The sequence below is a fragment of the Musa acuminata genome, chromosome BXJ3-8, assembly GCF_036884655.1.
Source record: "Musa acuminata AAA Group cultivar baxijiao chromosome BXJ3-8, Cavendish_Baxijiao_AAA, whole genome shotgun sequence".
Classification (NCBI taxonomy): Eukaryota; Viridiplantae; Streptophyta; class Magnoliopsida; order Zingiberales; family Musaceae; genus Musa; species Musa acuminata.
The window spans coordinates 20900336-20920336 of NC_088356.1; the positions used below are offsets into that span (position 1 = coordinate 20900336).

The window sequence follows — 20001 nt, forward strand, 5'->3', positions numbered from 1 at the left end:
CGACTCTGACCTCTTCCCGAAAGGAAATGAAGTAGAAGGGGGCAAAGAGGGTGGATCGAACGATTGAACAACTTGCAGCCTGAGAGGTGTCTGATCCCAAAGATAAGGAAGAAGAGGTGGAAGACATCTTGGACCATCAAATGAGGGGTTCGAACAATTCGGCTCAAGGTATAGAATTCTAGATGTCCATAGTTCTCAGAATACAAGAATATATGGGTCTAGCATCTTTTGGTCCCTAATGCCTGACCCTTTGTTGTTAATTGGTTCAAATGATAAGTAGTATAGAAGTCCTTAATTGGTCATATAATATTGGGCATCTGGGTAATAAGTTTAAATCACCAAAAATCAAATCAAGCGAATCACACACCGAAAGCCAAGAAAATGATAAAAGTGATTAACGTGGTTAAATCTACACCCTAGCTAACGTGATCAAATCTAGTCATAAAGCATCCCTTTTATAATGCAGTCAATTACGACCACGAAGTGTCCAATATCTTCTAACATGATTGAATATGGCCATAAAGCATCTCGTATCTCTGACATAGTGGAATCTAACCATGAAGCATCTCATACCTTCCAACGTAGATAGATGTCATGAAGCGTATCTTTTGACACGATCGAATCCGACCATGAAGCATTCTTAACCTTTTAAGGTGGCTAAATCCAACCACGAAACATTAAATATCTTTTAAGTTCTAATAGTTGAATTCAATCATGAAGCTTCCCTCACTTCCAACAAGCCAAACTAGGCTAGGAAGCATCCACCATAAGTGACATGACATGATTAAATCATCCACCAAGGACAATGCCTCCCAACACCATCCATTAGATAATAAAAAGAATATGACACATGGACATCTGAACACCATGTGAATGTCACTGATAGCCCGACACCTACTCAAGTGCCTCATTAGTCCAACACATCAAGCAAGTACCTTATGTGGTCAACATATATGCGACAGTTACATGTCAATTCCATGTGAATTGGCATTATATGATCGGCATGATACGCAAGATACACTGCAATGCTACCCTTCACATTCGGGTAAGACTTGGCTATTCCATGTCAATGATTCCATGAGTTACCTCCCATTTACTCTTGGTGGTTACCAAAGCTTCCTTTAAAAGGCCCTAGGTATACTACTTTACCAAAGAGAGAATACATTCAACTCTCCAAACTCTCATAATCACTATTAATGTATTACTTTCTTGACATTAACTTAAGTTTTAAAGGAGCTTTTGTTGGGCATACACTCGACCCAGTTTTTGCAAGGCCCTTATCTAATCTAGTCATCTCCAGAGATCATGTTGTGACAAGTTCTAACAAGAACTTGGCTCCATGTCCCAACAACTCGAACAAACAAAAAATAAAGAACACTAGTCCAATATCAATTCAATAATTTTAATTATCTACTAGACCAATAGAGAACTAGTTTATATGAGTGATATCGACTTATACCATTTGGAATAATGAAATAAAATAATGAAAATAAATGGCATTGTACTAGGTTTGGTTGTACTAGTAATTGCCCAAGAGTATTTGAAGTCGTAAGGAACAAGCTTATAACAAATTACAACCAGCATGTTTTCTTCAAAAAACACTAGCATGCCTTGCTATCAATTCTCTATGATAGAAGTTTGGGATCTTAATAACTACATTTAAAAGAAAACATGGAAAGATGAAAACATCTAGTTGTTTGATGTTGCTCTTTATTCCTTCTTTATCCTTCATTTTATTTTCTTTATTTTGATACTTCTCTTTAGTTATTGATATTTTATACCACTCTCAAGGCACTTCCTTTCCAATTTGCTTTGTTTCTTAGATTTGCCACCATTTATTTAGTTCTTTGAATAAACTAAATATAAAACTGGGAATGGCAATCCATCCATCGACAAATAAAACCAAACAAGTGTTAACAAGTTTGCTACCTTTGGATACTGTGAATGGAAACCTGCATAGCCAATATCATGATTTCCAGAGAGGTAATAAATAGGGATGGCCAAATCTCTGCCCTTTTCATTCAGACTGAAAATGTGTTTAAATCGGTTCAGTGACTCTTGCCACCTGTTACAATGAAGAATATTACCAAAATGGAAGTTGAGGATATAAGAACAATCAAATACTGAAAGCAACTCATATTAGCAGTTGTGGCATTAATTGATGAGATTATCATGTGAAACAGAATCTTCCACAGTAAGATGTGATGAAGCATCAATTTCCGTATAATATCAATTATTGCTTAAAATGATAAATACATTATCCTCCTACAGTACATTTCAAAAAAAATTATTATGTTAACTTAATATTGATCATCATTCACCATGAGTTTTTAAGGGTCAAACAATGTTATGGCAAAATGGTTATTGCACAGACTCAAATCAACATGTCAGATTGTGTTTACAAAGTAGCCTAATCCACTTGAAATCCAGAAGCAAGTGTGTAACATATGAATTCCTTTAGTTTTCTGGTTTAGCTCATATTAGCAAATAACTAGCAAGAAACTAAGGTTTTATTAAGAAACCAAAGGATTATCTACTAAATGGCCAACAAAATAGAATTTTCCATAAAAACCCAGTTTAATGAATAGCTTATGGCCCTATGAAACTCCATCTAACTTGCTTGACTAGGACCAGAACACATTGATTAGGAGCAGAAACTGTTCAGCAGTTTCAACAATTAACGCCTTTCCACAGTTCCTAAGGGATACAGTCAGTGGCATATTTGTTGGTTAGCCAAAGCTTTGTCATGGTATCTCAAAGTTAGCATCAACCCTCATTTACTGACGATAAATTTTCAGTAACAACAATGGAGACTTACCAAGAGCTCATTGCTAAATAGTGAATCCTCCTCAAACGGTTAAGCAACCAAGGGCCTGTATAAGATCATCTTTGAAAACTTATCAACTGTGCAGCATCAACACTTCAAATGCTTTTGCCATGTTCGTGTCAAACACTGAAAAGTGTTGATCACATAACACAAGATGGATATCAATTGATATTATGCAAATCATTACATTAATATGGTTTTATTTTAGGGCACTTGACATCTACAATGGGCTTCTTGACATTTTAATATCAAAATACGTATGTATATTTCACTTTTTTTAGATACTATGTTTAATTCATTATTTTTGTGAATAATTATTCATATAGTTCTTATGAATTACGCATATGATTATAAAAATTACCTAAATTGAACAAAATATATCTTCATATATATACTTTAGATGAACACATTACCTAAATTGTATCCATGCCAAGTGTCCTACTTTCCAAAGATTAGTCAAGTTTGGCATGTACAAATAGCTTCACAGTCACTCAACCAATTTATTCATCTACTGAGAGCAGCCAATAAGCTTCGAGAACAAGATTTTTGTGTGTACACAAATGCAACATTTCTTTTATGAGTTGAACAATAGAGAACATTCTCATTGACTGCTACCTATCTTTGATCCTCTGCCAACTCCCTATCAATAAATCAGCCAACTCTGGTTGAGTCTAATTTGTTCTTCCCTATTTGGCCAATTTGACTGTCTTAGAAGTCTCTAAAATATTCTTAGCCTTGGATAATACCAATACGAATCGAACTATCATATTGAAATCAAACGATGTTTCAGATTTCTTCATGATGTCCATCACCAACATTCTCCTTAAAATACTGACTTAAGTGTTGTCCAATTCAATATTCTAGCTATTTATAACAACAATATGGATTTGGTATTAATTGTTCTAGAGTAGCAGTCTCAAAACAATATGACATGAAGAAGATATGAACAGTACAAGAGGTGGGTAAAGGAGGATGTGGAAGTAAGAAAAGATGAATAGAATAGATACCCAAAATAATTCCAAAGGCTTTAAATCAGTTGAACTGATTAAAAAGTTTATCACCATATTATGCTTCTCTAGGAGTGGGTTAGATCTAATAATTGGCTTATAGAATTTTATTATGTAAAGAAAGCAAATGTCTTTCGCAAAAGTCAATAATACAAAAAATGCAATCAAAAGAATCTTGGAGTACAAAGATAAATTAAAAGCTAAAAGTGAGAATTAATATGAATGTCTTACTCCTCATCCGACAAGAAAGGCCCACCATCAAACTGATCACCAAGAAATACAATCAAATCAGGTTTGAATGGCAATATGGATGAACGGAAAGATCTCCTCATGTATAAATCTGTATAAAATTGGGCAGCCTCTAACAAAAGTGATTTTGGAGGAAGTCCATGTGAGGTCCTGTCCATAAGCTGTTATGAAGAATAAATTTAGAATAAAAAGAATTGCATGCAATATCATTACGTTTTCAATGGATGGCAACACGTAGGTGAAAAGATGTAATCTTGAGCACAGCATTAATTCAGTGAGTCTGCTTTTCATAAACTAGGTGATCTATTGTGCTGTTCTACAGGTAAATTAAGGTATATGCATTCACGGTAGAGGCACAGGCAAAAAGGAAAACTAGAATAATCATTAAAATTTTAGTTTGAAAGATGCTATTTCTTTTCAAAGCCTGATCTGGAATGCTGATTATATAATATCTCAATGTTTACATATGACTTAAAGAAGCAATTAATGTTTTGTTTCTCAACTTTCTCTGTTTCTAAAATGCCCATGCATCATCCATAGAGGAACTTTCATCCATGTGGAAAGAGATAGTTGTCAGATTCTTGTAGTTCCAGGGACAAATAATCTTTATTAGCTTTTTTCCTTTTTGGATCATAAGTATGTGGAAGGAGATAAATATTATGTTCTAGCAAGTCCAGGGACAGATGATCTTTATTAGTTTGTCGTTGCACCAGGCCACCAGCAGCTTCAACGTATAAATTGATTAGATCATATGAAGCTTACTTAGATAAATGGGCATACCTAATCTCTTTACTCATGTTACTTCAACAAATATTAATGCTTAGATGCATATGAAAGCATTATACACTCATCATTTGATCAAAACTTTTCCTTGCAACAAAAACGAGAAAAATAAATTGTTATCTAATTCCAAAACTCAAGAAAACTACTGAAATCATGAAAACTGCAAATTCAAATTTAGTATATTACTTTCAGATTATCTAACAGAAAACCCCCATTATCTCAACCTGGATTGATCCAATATGCAAAGAAATCCATTTTAGAGGAAGACGATAACAACAAAACAAAAAACAACAAAGTTTAAAAAGTTACATGCAAACTGCAACAAAACAATTACCTGTGGGTCCGCCAACACAGCAACCTTAACATAATGGTCAGTCTTCTGCACAAGGAAATGAACAATAAATATGTGTATCATCATGACAAGAATACATAAACAAGATGGATGAATTAATCATGCAGGACATACAAAGGAACAAAACAAGATGGTGATGAGGAAAGATAAGCAAAACAAAATGGTAACCAGGAAAGATCACTGACTTATCAACTTATGGATAATATGATAACCACAAAGACTTAAAAAGTATTTCCATATTACTATGCTAGAGAAAGCACAAAGCACCATCCGGTCTATTAAGATCAACTTGTGGATAACATGGTGACCCAAAAGTACCATTATACAAGTCAAAGTGCCTACGCTATCAAGTATCAACCATCCATTCTAATGAAAAATTGTCATTTAGACCAGCAATATGCTCAGCATCTTGCTTGCCCATGATCCTTCCCATCACCAATTGATTTACCAAATTATCTTTAAAGTAACGCCCTTTTTATTGTTTGTTAGTATCTGAGTGGTGCAGAGACCAATCTGTATGCAGAAAATTATCCAATTGAGTGTAGTAGACTAATTACTCATCTATATTCCTTTCAAATTTGACGATACATCCAAAAACAAATTTCAAGTTGATCGGAGCATGCAAGTAAACCACAAGATCAGCATAGGCGACACCGTAAACGTAGAAAACCCATATATCCTTGGATGGGTGAAGCATGTCACTTGGGCGAATTTAGAAATTCAATAATGGTAACAGATCATGAAAACCCAAGAAATCACCTTTTGCAACCGGATGAACTCCAAAACCAAGAATACGTGTATTCATCATCTCGTCAAAGATGTTCTTTCGATCTGAATGGCTCTCGAGATTCAAAATTGATTTTTCCCACAAGAAAATATCAAAATTGAAAACAGATCCAAGTGATCCAACAAAGAACTCTTGAAACCGAATGGATTTCAAGAACAACTAAACACGAATACATGTGGCCCGGCAAATAGTCCTGCTACAGAGCGAATCAACGACGAACTAAGAAAGAAAGATGGAGGAAAGAGTGAAGAAACACTAACGGAAAAGGAGGAAGAGAGGCGCGGCTGCGGCCAGGAACAGGTCCAGAAGGCGGCCCAGTAGGCGACCATCTCGCCATAGAGGAGGGTGACGGCCCAAAAGCCGCAGAGGAAGACGGTCAAAAGCGTGAAGCTGTGCATCGCGTCGCCTCAAGGAAGAAGAGAGGTGAACGCGCCTCCCGTACCAGACTTGTGCTCTGGGAGCTCGACCACGGGGGTAGGACTACTTGAACGGGGAATGCGTCCTGGTGCGATGTGCCCCGGGGCGCAGTGAAACAAGCAATTCTTTAGGCTGTTCTGGTCGTCCGATTCAGACCTGGTGCCGACTCACATTGTGGATCGCACGGTTAAACGGAACATTGATTATTTAAGATTTTTTTTCATATACAACACCTTGCTTAAATTAGATTAAAATAATATTACTTAAATTTTAATTTGACATCAGATTAATAATAATTAAAATTAAGATAAAATTGAATGATTAAAATGAAGAGAACCACCGATGCTTTTTAATCCTCATAAATCTGTATGTTGGATGATTAAAAATTATAGCTTTTCTTTTGTTAAGTTGATGTAGGACTTTTGATATGGATATGTGAAAATATAAAAAGGGTCAATTCTGGTTCCTTTTTCTTTTTCCGCAGATAATCCCTAGTTGTTTCTTCTCACAAAATGCTCCTTTTTTTTAACATATTAAAATTATATCCTTAAAAGTGGCACTACCCTTTTATAGAATTGGTTTGTCTTAGATGTGTTTAAAAAAACAAATTGTCTAATGTGAACTCTCTGCTTTGAAGCCTTGACTTTCTAGCTCTTTTATTTATTTTTACTTTGCGACCTTAGCAAGGACTTTCTCTCTCTTTTATTTTTCTTTGGGATATCCTCTTACAAAGATCTCGAGTTTAAGGTGCCCTTATAATAAACGCTTGAGAAAAGTAACACATTATCTTCGATAATAAAAAGTTAAATCGATCGAAATAGGAGAATCAGATATTAGACCAGAGTGGATCATGTTAGAGATTGGACATCGGATTGGAAGGATCGGGCATTGCGTCAAGATCGGATGTTACGAAAGGTTAATATGCCGATGGAGTGGACAATATACCAAAGGAAAGCACCACACGCCGAGAGTTCAGACGAAGTGTTGGATGAACCAATGATATGTCACACAATATAGAATTTGTGTTTGTATTCGTTTGTGTTTTGATCGAAGTAGTTTAAAAGTCTAATTGAGTTAGTTTTGGATGTAAATATATTAACTTAATTAGGGGCTCATTGGGTCTGAATCAGGACTAAATTGAGCGCCTATTGGAATGTCAATTCAATGACTTGAAGTTGGGTTAAATAGTGGCACCGCCATACCAAGCGGCGGAACCACTTGTGAGCTAGAAAGTACATAGTGTATGTTTTCATAAAACCCATGGTGGTATTGCTAGTGTTAGGTGGTGGTATCGCCCAAAGTGATAGTGGTACTACCATAACATAGTCTTTTAGGTTGTGTGAAGTGATGGTATACCTAGTGCTAAGTGTGGCAAGCGGTGGTACTATCTAGCATTAATGATAATATTGCTAGTATCCCGTAAACTCAGGATGAGCATTTTAGTTATATTTTTGAAGCCATTTAGGGCCTATACATATCCCACTTATGTTTGCTTGAGACAACAAGAAAAAGAACGAAATACTTATGATTTTAAAGTGTTGTAGACTCTTGAAAAGTGTTAAGTCTCTTCCTCCTTAAGTTTAGAATTTTTTTTAAGGGAGTTGTGAGGATTACTTGTAAAAAAAAGTTGTAAGGGTTCTCTCCTGAGCTTATAAAAAGGAGAAAAGAGTTGTAATAAGGGTAATTGATCTTTATCCGTTGAAAAGAAGATCGTTAGTGAAAGTTGATGGCCTCAACGGATGAGGAATCGGGAGTGGACGTAGGTCACAACGACCGAACTACTATAAATTCAATGTGTATTTCCTTTTATGCTCTTCATTGCTATTGCTTACTAATTTAATTACTTACAACACTTACTCAGATTCTAAGTTAAATACATTTTTGATACCGATTTCATCGAATGAATTTTTAAATCGTTTCTTCATTTTAAAAGTACTAATTCACCCCCTCCCCCTCCCACCCTCCTCTTAGTGCCTTTACGATCATAACAGCTAGTATCAGAGTCAAGTTCTCTTAATTGGTTTAATACCCAAGAGAGATTATATGGCTTTCTCTAGCAATCAAGAGGGATCACTCTATCACTCGTCCTCCTATATTTAATGGGACAGACTATACGTATTAGAAGATATGAATGGGGACTTTTTTTTTATTTCTATGGATTTTGATTTATAGAATGTCATTGAATGTGATTTTCAAAAGTCCTCTAGACCAATAAATGAATGGAATGATCTAGAGAAGAAAATATTTTCTTTAAATGCTAAAGCTACGAATGCTTTGTTATGTGCTTTAGACAAGAATAAGTTTAATCGTATTTCTATATGTAAAACTACATATAATATTTGGTACACACTTGAAGTTACTCATGAAGGTACAAATAGAGTTAAAGAATCTAAAATTAATCTCTTGGTGTATAGTTATGAATTATTTAGAATAAAACCAAGCAAAACCATTGATGATATATACACCTATTTTACGGATGTTGTCAATAGTTTAAAAGCTCTTGATAAATATTTTATAATCTTGAACTTGTTAACAAAATTCTAAGATCTCTTCTAAAAAGTTAGAATCCAAAGATAACTGTAATTCAAGAAGCAAAGAACTTAAACAATTTTTCTCTTGAAGAACTCATAGGATCATTAATAACCTATGAAATAACTTGCAAGGCACATGACGAACATGAGAACAACCTTCCAAAGAATAGAACGGATATTACACTTATTGAATCTTAGATTTTAATGATGAAATCAATTGGTAAATTATTTGATCAAATCTATATGTTGAGAAAAGTGTGTAGGATTACCTACGATTACAATCAAGGTATAAAGCAAATCGAAGTGTTAGAGTAAAGATCGAGATTTCGTTAGGAGTTCGAAAATTTGTCGGAAGTCCAAACGTTCATCGGAAGTTCTACCGAAATTAACTAAGAAGTACAAGAGCTTGCCAAAGAAGCTCATCGGAACTTGCCAAGAAGATCATCGTGAAGTCCAGGAGCTTGTTAGGAGTTTGTTAGAACATTGCCGAGAGATCGTCGGAAGTTCGTCGGAAGATCGTTGGAAGCTCACCGGAAGAAACTTAAACTAACCAGACTTGTTTTGCTTAGTGTATGCCTTAAGAATCATAGTTAGCACATAACTAGGGTTCGGTTTGGGAGATAATCTCACTAACTCAGTTAGGGGCCAACCGGGCCTGTAATTGGACTGGTTTGGGCCGGATTCAAGGCCCAACCAAGTTGCTGGACCCTATCTAGCGATGGCACTGCCAGACTAGGGCGGTGGAACCACCCAGGGAATGGTCTCCCAAGTGGTTTGGGCGATGGTACCGCCCAGGCTGAGCGATGGTACCGTCGACAGTTATTACTTGCCAAATGGTGGTACCGCCCTATTAGGCGGTGGTACCACCCTACCAGGCAGTGGTACCACCAGAGCTTAGTATCCGAGACTCTGTCAGGCGATAATACCACTCAGTGTCAAAGTGTCAAGCAGTGGTACTACCCAGTACTAGCGGTGGTACCGCTAGTACCCTAGAAATCCTAGATGAGACATTTTTTTGCTTCAATTTTGAAGTCATTGGAGCCTATAAATATCTCACCATTTTTTACATGAAAATGTAACAAAAGTGCAATCAAAGTATGAAAAAAAACTCTTAAGTATTGGGGTGTTAAAAGTATTGTAAAAGTGAGAAAAGTCCTCATCCTCCCTCTCTTTAGCTTTGTAATCATCCAAGAAGAGGTATGAGGCTTGTAAGGGTTATCCCCTAAACTCATAAAAAGGAGAAAGCACTATAAAGAGGTGGTTGGTCTCCGCCTATTGAAGGAAGACCATTATGTTAGGATCGGAGCGGCACTAAGAGGGGGAGGGGGGGGGGGGGGGGGGGGGTGAATTAGTGTAGCGGATTAAAACGTCAGTTTTGACAAATCTTTCGTACGATAGAAATCAAAATCGGAAGTGCTTAACTTGAAAGCGTATTCACAAAGTTGTGCAGCAAAGATAATGAGGAAATAAAGCAAGTAAGAAGGTTTGTAGTAATGTAAATAGCAGTAATGAAATGCAAACTAGAGATTACACCGATTTTAAAGTGGTTCGGTCAAATGACCTACATCCACTTGCGAGGCCCCTCTTCGATGAGGCTCCCACCTTCCACTAGCAAATCTCTTGAAAGGGAAGGGTAAATACCCCTCTTACAACTTTTTACAAGCGGTTCACTCTCTTACAGATTTTCAGCAAGAAAGAAGGAGGTGAACACTAGCAAATTGAAAACAAGACTAGCTAAGATTTTTCTAAGGCCTTTCTCTCAATCAATTGCTTCTCAAAAAGTTGTAATCTCAGTTGAGATTTAAGGGGTATTTATAGGCCTCAAGATGATTCAAATTTGGGCTCCAAAATTTGAATCTTCTTTGGTTCCCGATGCTGGCGGTGCCACCGCCTGTCAGTTTCTGACACTGACAGTGGACTGGCGGTGCCACCGCCCAGTCTGGCGGTGCCACCGCCCAGTCTGGCGGTGCCACCGCCAGACCCTTCGGTTCATTGGTTGGGCTTCAAATTTAGCCCAAACCAAGTCTTATTTTGGGCCCAGTTGGCCCCTAACCAAGATATAGGATTATCTCTTAATCCTAATCCTAATTACAAGTGAACTACATAACTAAAAACATCCTAAGCAAGTTTTCAACCGCGAACGTCGAGTCTTGTTCCGGCGAGCTTTCTGACGAACTTCTTCCGACGGACTCCCAACAAGCTCCCGATCTTGTGATGACTTTAACGAGTAGCCAAGCCTTCTCGGTGATCTCCGTGAACCTCCGACGATCTCTTTGGCGAACTTCCGAAAATTCTGACAAGTTCCCGATTTCTTCTCGGTTGGTTCCGGCAGCATCTCCAACGATTCTTCGGACTCTTAAACGTCCATCGAACTTGACTCCGATATTCTTGCTTTGTGTTTTCTGGTTATCGTAGTTAATCCTGCACACTTAACTCAATAATATGGATTATATCAATTAACCCATCAATTGATTTTATCATCAAAATCCGAGATTCAACAATCTCCCCCTTTTTGATGATGACAATCATTTGATGACGGAGTTAAACATAACTCCCCCTATCTATGTGCCATATTATGAGAAGATGAAAACACTTGAATTCTATCCATTGAATTCAAGCATAAACCGATAAGTTCTAACCGTAGAACTTATCGTTATTCCCATTAAGCAATAGTAAATACGAAACTTCGATGAAAATCATAAGCCAAATGATAAGGGACGATTTTTACTACGATAAGAGATAAAGATTTTCAACATGAATTTCATGATATGTAAGGAATGCTTTCAATATGATCAATCAATCTTGTGATATTCTTAAGGATTTTGCAAGGCATTTTGCAAGGTATATAAGACATTCATATCACACAAGCTTTTGTAATTCATATAAGTCGTGCTATCAAAATGGTACAAGTCATCACTTTTCTCCCCCTTTGTCATCAACAAAAAGGAAAATTCAGCATTCATCCATTTTATCAAATCTCTTCTTTCTATAAATAACAAAAATTGTAGATGTACAAGGAAGAGATTGTGAAAAAAAAAAAAAATTTTCAAGTAGTAACTCCAATAAGTCAAGATCATAATTCGAATACAAATCCATTCAAATTCAATTCGTCAACTTGAAACTCATAATGAAGCCATCAAAATCAATTTTGAGATTCATAAAATATCATAAATTCATTAATCTTGATCAGATGCGAGCGGTGTTTGACTCAAGATAGGATAAGGTAATTTAACGTGTCATTTAGAATCGAAAGAGAAGGATCAAATTCACCGAGGAACGGAGAGAGGATGAAAAACTTTACGGAAAATCCATTCAAATAAGTTTATTCTTAGGGACAATTTAACATACCTAATTCCCTTCTAATGAATTCAAATTGGTCTTCATTCAAAGCTTTTGTAAATATATCTGCTAATTGATGCTTTGTGTCAATGAATTCTAGAACAACATTATTGTTAAGGACATGATCGTGTATGAAATGATGCCTAACGTCGATGTGCTTAGTTCTAGAGTGCTGAATTGGATTTTTGGTGAGACATATGGCACTAGTATTATCACATTTTATGGGAACATTTTTGAAGTGAATTCTATAGTCTTCTAATGTATTTTTCATCTAAACAACTTATGCACAACATGCACTTGCAGCAATATATTCGGCTTCCGCCGTAGATAGTGCAACTGAATTTTGTTTCTTGGAAGTCCAAGAAATAAGTGCATGTCCTAAAAATTGGCATGTTCCGGATGTACTTTTTCTATCTATCCTGCATCTGCCAAAATCGGCATCTGCATAAGCTATTAAATCGAATTTTTCAGATTTTGGATACCACAATCCTAGATTTGGAGTTCCTTTAAGATACCTAAATATTCTTTTAACACTTTTAAGATGAGATAATTTAGGATTTGATTGAAACCTAGCGTAAAGTCCTACACTAAGCATAATATCTGGTCTAGTCGCGGTGAGATAGAGTAGACTACCTATCATTCCCCTATATATTTTTTGATCGAAATTTTCACTATTTTCATCCATATCTAACTTAGTCGAAGTACTCATAGGGGTGTTTATTGCTTTTGAATTATCCATGTTAAATCGTTTTAACAATTCTAATGTATATTTAGATTGGTTAAGAAATATACCATCACTAAGTTGTTTGATTTGTAATCCTAAAAAGAAAGTTAATTCACCCATTAAACTCATTTCAAATTCATGACTCATACATTTGGCAAATGATTCACATAGTGATTCATCCGAAGAGCCAAAAATAATATCGTCAACATAGATTTACACAATAAAAAAATTATTTTCAAAATATTTAATAAACAATATAGTATCAACCTTGCCTTTGGTAAAATTATTTAAAATAAAAAAGGAACTAAGCCTTTCATACCAAGCTCTAGGAGCTTGTTTCAAGCCATAGAGAGCCTTAGTCAATTTGAATACATGATTAGGAAGAAGAGAATTTTCAAATCCGGGAGGTTGTCCGACATATACTTCTTCGGAAATAAAACCATTCAAGAAAGCACTTTTGACATCCATTTGAAATAGTTTAAAATTATTACTACTAGCACAGGCAAGGAGCATCCTTATGGCTTCTAATCGAGCCACGGAGCGAAGGTTTCTTCGTAATCGATACCTTCTTCTTGGTTGAAACCTTTGGCCACTAATCTAGCCTTGTTTCTAACCACGATACCATTTTCGTCTTGCTTGTTTCTAAAGACCCATTTAGTACCAATGACTAAATGGTCACTAGGTCTAGGAACAAACTTCCATACCTTATTCCTCTCAAATTGATTCAATTCCTCTTGCATTGTAATAACCCAAAAATCATCTTTTATGGCATCATCAATACATTTAGGTTCGATTTGAGAAAGGAAGGCGGTGTTAGCACAAAAATTCTTGAAAGAGGAACGAGTTTGAACCCCTTTTGATGAATCTCCTATAATTAGCTCCTTTAGATGAGCATCTATATACTTCCATTCCTTGGGTAAGGAAATTTCGGAAGAAGGTGTATCCAAGTTGCTATTTTGAGGAGGGGGTTCATTTAAATTCAAATTATCAAAACCAAGATCATCATCAAAATCATTTTTCTTTAAATTAGAAATTTCATTAAAAACTACATGAATAGACTCTTCTATTACTAAGGTTCTTTTGTTAAAAACCTGAAAAGCCTTAGAAACAGAAGAGTAATTAAGAAAGATGCCTTCATCGGATTTAGCATCAAATTTTCCTAAGGCATCCCTTTCATTCAAAATAAAGCATTTACAACCGAAAACTTTAAAATAGGAAATATTTGGTCTTTTGTTATTCCATAATTCATAGGGAGTTTTTGATAGGGATGGTCTTATTAGGACCCTATTCATGATGTAGCAAGCCGTATTTACGGCTTCGGCCCAAAAATATTTGGGTAGACTATGTTCATATAACATCGTTCTTGTCATTTCTTGTAGGTTTCTATTTTTTCTTTCAACTACTCCATTTTGTTGGGGATTCCTCGGAGTGGAGAAGTTGTGATTGTATCAATTAACTTCACAAAAATTTTGAAAGTCACGGTTTTGAAATTCGCCACCGTGATCACTCCGAATTGATGAAATCATGAAACATTTTTCGTTTTGAGTGAGTTTACAAAATTTAGAGAAACACTTGAAACAATCACTTTTGTGAGCTAAGAAATAGGTCCAAGTGTATCTAGTATAGTCATCCACAATTACAAATGCATATTTGCTTCCTCCTAGACTTGTCGTGTCAATTGGTCCAAATAAGTCCAAATGAATCAATTGTAATGGTCTAGTGGTGCTAATTTGAGTTTTTGGTTTGAATCTAGTTTTTATTTGTTTACCTAGTTGACATGCATCGCATACTTTGTCCTTAATAAACTTTATATTTGGAATTCCTCGCACTAATTCTCTAGATGAGATCTTAGATATTAGTTTCATGTTTGCATGGCCTAGTCTCCTATGCCAAAGCCAAGCATCATCATTTAAAGCGAAGAGGCACATTTCATTACTTAGTTCATCAAGGTTGATGGTGTAGACATTATTTTGTTTTAATGCAATCATAGTTATGTTATGGTTTGGTTTTTCAATAATACACACATTTGATTCAAATCTAATGATATAACCTTTATCGCATAATTGACTAACACTCAAGAGATTATGTTTCAATCCATCAACTAGTAAGACATCATCAATAGAAAATTTTAATTTGTTACCTATAGTTCCCTTGCCAATGATTTTGCCTTGGTTGTTGTCTCTGAAGGTGACGTACCCTTCTTCTTTGCTAGTGAGCATAGAGAAATGAGATGGATCTCCAGTCATATGTCTTGAGCATCCACTATCTAGATACCATCTCTTGCTCCTAGCTTGTGATGGTGTATGCTTCTACAAGAAGGGATTATTTTTAGGTACCCATTTTCTTTTGGGTGCCATAAAAACTGATTTAACTTGTTCATCATATTGCATAGAATTGATTATGGTTCCTTTAGGAACCCAAATTAGTTTGTTCGGACTAATTTTCTTGAATGGACATTTATAAGTTTTATGTCCATATTTGCAATAAAAGTTGCAATTGCTTTGGTGCCGAACATGTAAGACGGGGCCTTTAATGAAGGTGGTTGGATTTTGGTGAGGACTTCTCACAAATCCGATTCCACTTCTTTTAGGAACGTGACTCTTATTTGTAAGGATCATGTTCAAAGATTTGCTACCAACCTCGAATTTCTTCAAGGTGTCCTTAAGTAGCAAGTTCTCCTTTTGGAGAGATTCTAGATCATGGCATTTTATACATGGAGCTAAACTATCATGATATTTATTTTTTAATTTATCGATATCACAAGTGAGACTATCATGCTCTTTTTTTAGCAATTTGTATTTTCTACTAATTATTTTACATTCATCAAATAACTCATGGAAAGCATTTAATAATTCATGATAAGGTAAATCTGCATCAATTAAATCCGTTACCTCTTCTCCGATGGCCATTAGGGCGTAATGAGCAACTTGCTCGGTGTTGAACTCTTCTTCTTCGGATGCGCTTGAATCACCCCACGTTGCCTTGAGCGCCTTCTTTTTTGATGTTCTCTTTTTGGTTTGAGGACAATCGCTCTTGTAGTGTCCTGGTTTTTTGTACTCATAGCAAATCACTTGGTCCTTCTTGTGTTCGAATTTATTTTTTGTATTATTTTTAAATTTATTCTTTCTTAAATATTTTTTAAATTTTTGAGTCAAAAATACAATGTCATTGTCATTGTCCTCATCATTTGATGTTTCTTTCAAGTGGTCTTCTTGTGATGTGAGTGTCATATCCTTCCTGTTCTTTGGAAGGGGGTTCTCGAGCTCGTCATGAGCTTGACATGTCATTTCGTAGGTCATTAGAGACCCAATAAGTTCTTCAAGAAGGAATGTTTTAAGGTCTTTAGCCTCTTGAATTGCCGTAACTTTTGGATCCCAACTTTTAGGGAGGGATCTTAAGATTTTAGTTACTAGTTCAAAGTTAGTAAAATCTTTACCAAGAGCTTTGAGTCCATTGATGACATCCGTAAACCGGGTGTACATGTCTCCGATGGACTCACTTGATTTCATTCGGAAAAGTTCGTAAGAGTGCACAAGGATGTTGATTTTGGACTCTTTCACTCGGCTAGTGCCTTCATGAGTGACCTCAAGAGTTCTCTAAATATCAAAAGCCGAATCACAAATTGAAACACGATTAAATTCATTTTTGTCTAGTGCACAAAACAAGGCATTCATAGCCTTTACGTTTAAAGCAAAAACCTTCTTCTCCGATTCATTCAATTCGCTCATCGGAAGAGAAGATTTTTGAAATTCATTTTCAACAATAGTCCAAAGCTCGAAATCCATGGAAATGAGGAAGATCCTCATACGAGTCTTCCAATAAGTATAATCCGACCTATTAAACAAGGGTGGACGTATGACCTTCATGTATGCTGGAGTAAGCCATCTCTCTTGGGTATCAAACCAAATATGAGAGTGAGCCTAGCTATGATACCAATTGTTAGGATCGGAGCGGCACTAAGAGGGGGGGGGGGGGGGGGATGTGGATTAGTGCAGCGGATTAAAACGTCGGTTTTGACAAATCTTTCGTATAATAGAAATCGAAATTGGAAGTGCTTAACTTGAAAGCGTATTCGCAAAGTTGTGCAGCAAAGGTAATGAGGAAATAAAGCAAGTAAGAAGGTTTGCAGTAATGTAAATAGCAGTAATGAAATGCAAACCAAAGATTACGCCGATTTTAAAGTGGTTCGGTCAAATGACCTACATCCACTTGCGAGGCCCCTCTTCGATGAGGCTCTCACCTTCCACTAGCAAATCTCTTGAAAGGGAAGGGTAAATACCCCTCTTACAACTTTTTACAAGCAGTTCACTCTCTTATAGATTTTCAGCAAGAAAGAAGGAGGTGAACACTAGCAAATTGAAAACAAGACTAGCTAAGACTTTTCTAAGGCCTTTCTCTCAATCAATTGCTTCTCAAAAAGTTATAATCTCAGTTGAGATTTGAGGGGTATTTATAGGCCTCAATAGGATTCAAATTTGGGCTCCAAAATTTGAATCTTCTTTGGTTCCCGATGCTGGCGGTGCCATCGCCTATCAGTGGCGGTGCCACCGCCTGTCAGTTTCTGACACTGACAGTGGACTGGCGGTGCCACCGCCCAGCGAAGCGGTGCTACCGCCCAGCTCTCGGATGCTGGGCGGTGCCACCGCCTGGCTCTCGGGTGTTGGGCGGTGCCACTGCCAAACCCTTCGGTTCACTGGTTGGGCTTCAAATTTAGCCCAAACCAAGTCTTATTTTGGGCCCAGTTGGCCCCTAACCAAGATATAGGATTATCTCTTAATCCTAATCCTAATTACAAGTGAATACATAACTAAAAACATCCTAAGCAAGTTTTCAACCGCGAACGTCGAGTCTTGTTCCGGTGAGCTTTCCAATAAACTTCTTCCGACGGACTCCCAACAAGCTCCCGATCTTGTGATGACTTTAATGAGTAGCCGAGCCTTCTCGGTGATCTCCGTGAACCTTCGGCGATCTCTTCGGTGAACTTCCAAAAATTCCGACAGGTTCCCGATTTCTTCTCGGTTGGTTTCGGCAGCATCTCCGACGATTCTTCGGACTCTTAAACATCCATCGAACTTGACTCCGGTATTCTTGCTTTGTGTTTTCTAGTTATCATAGTTAATCCTGCACACTTAACTCAATAATATGGATTAGATCAATTAACCCATCAATTGATTTTATAATCAAAATCCGAGATTCAACACATTAGTGGACACCGATGACTTCGACGAAGGAGGAATCAAAAGTGGATGTAGGTCACAACGACCGAACCACTATAAATTCTAGTGTGTTCATTCCTTACTACTTAATCTCTTTATTGTATTCAACTTTACTTCATTATAAACTATCTAATCCCCTCTTCTCTACTCATTCAAGAAAAACAAAATGGTTTTTATCGGAATCGAATTTTATCGTATGAAGTTTTTCGAATCGACATAATTTTTTCGATGTACTAATTCATCCCCCTCCCCCCCCCCCCTCCTCTTAGTGCCGCTCTTGATCCTAATAATTGGTATCAGAGCAAGATCACTCTTATTTTGGTTTGAAACCTAAGAGAGATGGCATTTGCCAGCAACCAAGAGAGTCGCTCAATCACACTTCCACTCATGTTCAATGGGACGAATTACACTTATTGGAAGACTTGAATGAAGATTTTTCTAATTTCTATGGATTTTGAGTTATGGAACATTGTGGAAAATGGCTTTCAAAAGTTTTCTCTTCTAATAAACAAATGGAATGAGTTTGAGAAGAAGACTTTCACTTTAAATGCCAAGGCTATAAATGTATTATTTTATGCTTTAGATAAAAATGAGTTCAATCGAGTGTCTATTTGTGAAACGACTTTCAATATTTGACATACACTCAAAATCACTCACGAGGGCCACTAGTAGAGTAAATAGTCCAAAATTAATCTTTTAGTCCATACTTATGAGTTGTTTCGGATGAAACTAATTGAGACCATTGGAGACATGTACACCCGATTTATGGATGCCATCAATGGTCTAAAAGGACTTGGTAAAAAAAATTTTAATTTTAAATTTCTTAACAAAATATTAAGATCCCTCCCAAAGAGTTGGGATCCTAAAGTAACGGTAATTCACGAAGCCAAGGACTTGAACAACTTTCCACTCAAAGAACTTAGTGGGTCTTTGATGACCTACGAAATGACTTGCAATGCTCATGAAGAGCTCGAGAATAATCTTCCAAAGAACATGAATGATATGACACTAAGAACACATGAAGACCACTTGAAAGAAAATTCAAGTGATGAGGACTATGATGATGACTTGGCACTCTTAACAAGAAAGTTCAAAAAATTTATAAAAAAAAAAAATCTAAAAATGACACTAAAAATAAAATTAAACCCAAGAAAGAATAAGTTATATGCTACGAATGCAAGAAGCCGAGACATTTCAAAAGTGAATGTCCCCAAGTAAAGAAGAAGCAACCAAAGAAGAAGAAGGCATTCAAAGCGACGTGGGATGACTCGAGCAATTCCAAAGGCGAAGAACAAAGCAACAAAGAGATCGCCAACTATGCACTAATGGTTATCGGAGATAAGGTAAGGAGTTCATTAGATGTAAATTTATCTTTCAATGAGCTTTTAAGTGCTTTTTATGAATTGTTTGATGAATGTAGAATGTTGAGTAAAAAATATAATTCTTTGAAGAAGGAGCATGCTCTTTTAAATATTAATTTTAAAAAATTTAAGCCTGATAATCCTTTTTTGCGTCCATGCACTAAGTGTGAATACTTAGAGGCACTTGAAAAGGAAAACTTGCTACTCAAAGAAACTTTAGAAAAGTTTGAGGTTGGTAGCAAGTCATTGAATATGATCCTTGCTAATAAGGGTCACGTTCATAGAAGAGGTAGAATCGGATTTGTGAGTAGCTCTCACCAAAATCCAACCACCTTTGTTAAAAGCCCTACCTTACATATATCACCCCATACCAAATGGAACTTTCGTTGCAAACATGGACATGTTGCC

At 36.4% G+C, this 20001-nt stretch overlaps 1 protein-coding gene across 6 annotated transcripts in view; it reads right to left on the reverse strand.

The window, feature by feature from the left end:
• Nucleotides 1–6510, reverse strand: part of LOC103988496 (uncharacterized protein C630.12) — a 41011-nt gene extending 34501 nt beyond the window's left edge. For 2 of the 6 annotated variants that reach the window (XM_065161456.1, XM_065161455.1), the window contains exons 1-4: nt 6266–6510; nt 5201–5245; nt 4066–4244; nt 1930–2065 (exon numbers count right to left, since the gene is read on the reverse strand). In XM_065161456.1, coding sequence (XP_065017528.1) covers nt 1930–2065; nt 4066–4244; nt 5201–5245; nt 6266–6403 — 498 coding nt within the window. In that variant the 5' untranslated portion in view covers nt 6404–6510. Of the gene's footprint in view, nt 1–1929; nt 2066–4065; nt 4245–5200; nt 5246–5977; nt 6219–6265 lie in introns of those variants that run through there. The other 4 variants (XM_065161454.1, XM_065161457.1, XM_065161458.1 and 1 more) reach the window with 4 other exon arrangements.
• Nucleotides 6511–20001: the final 13491 nt, after the last annotated feature.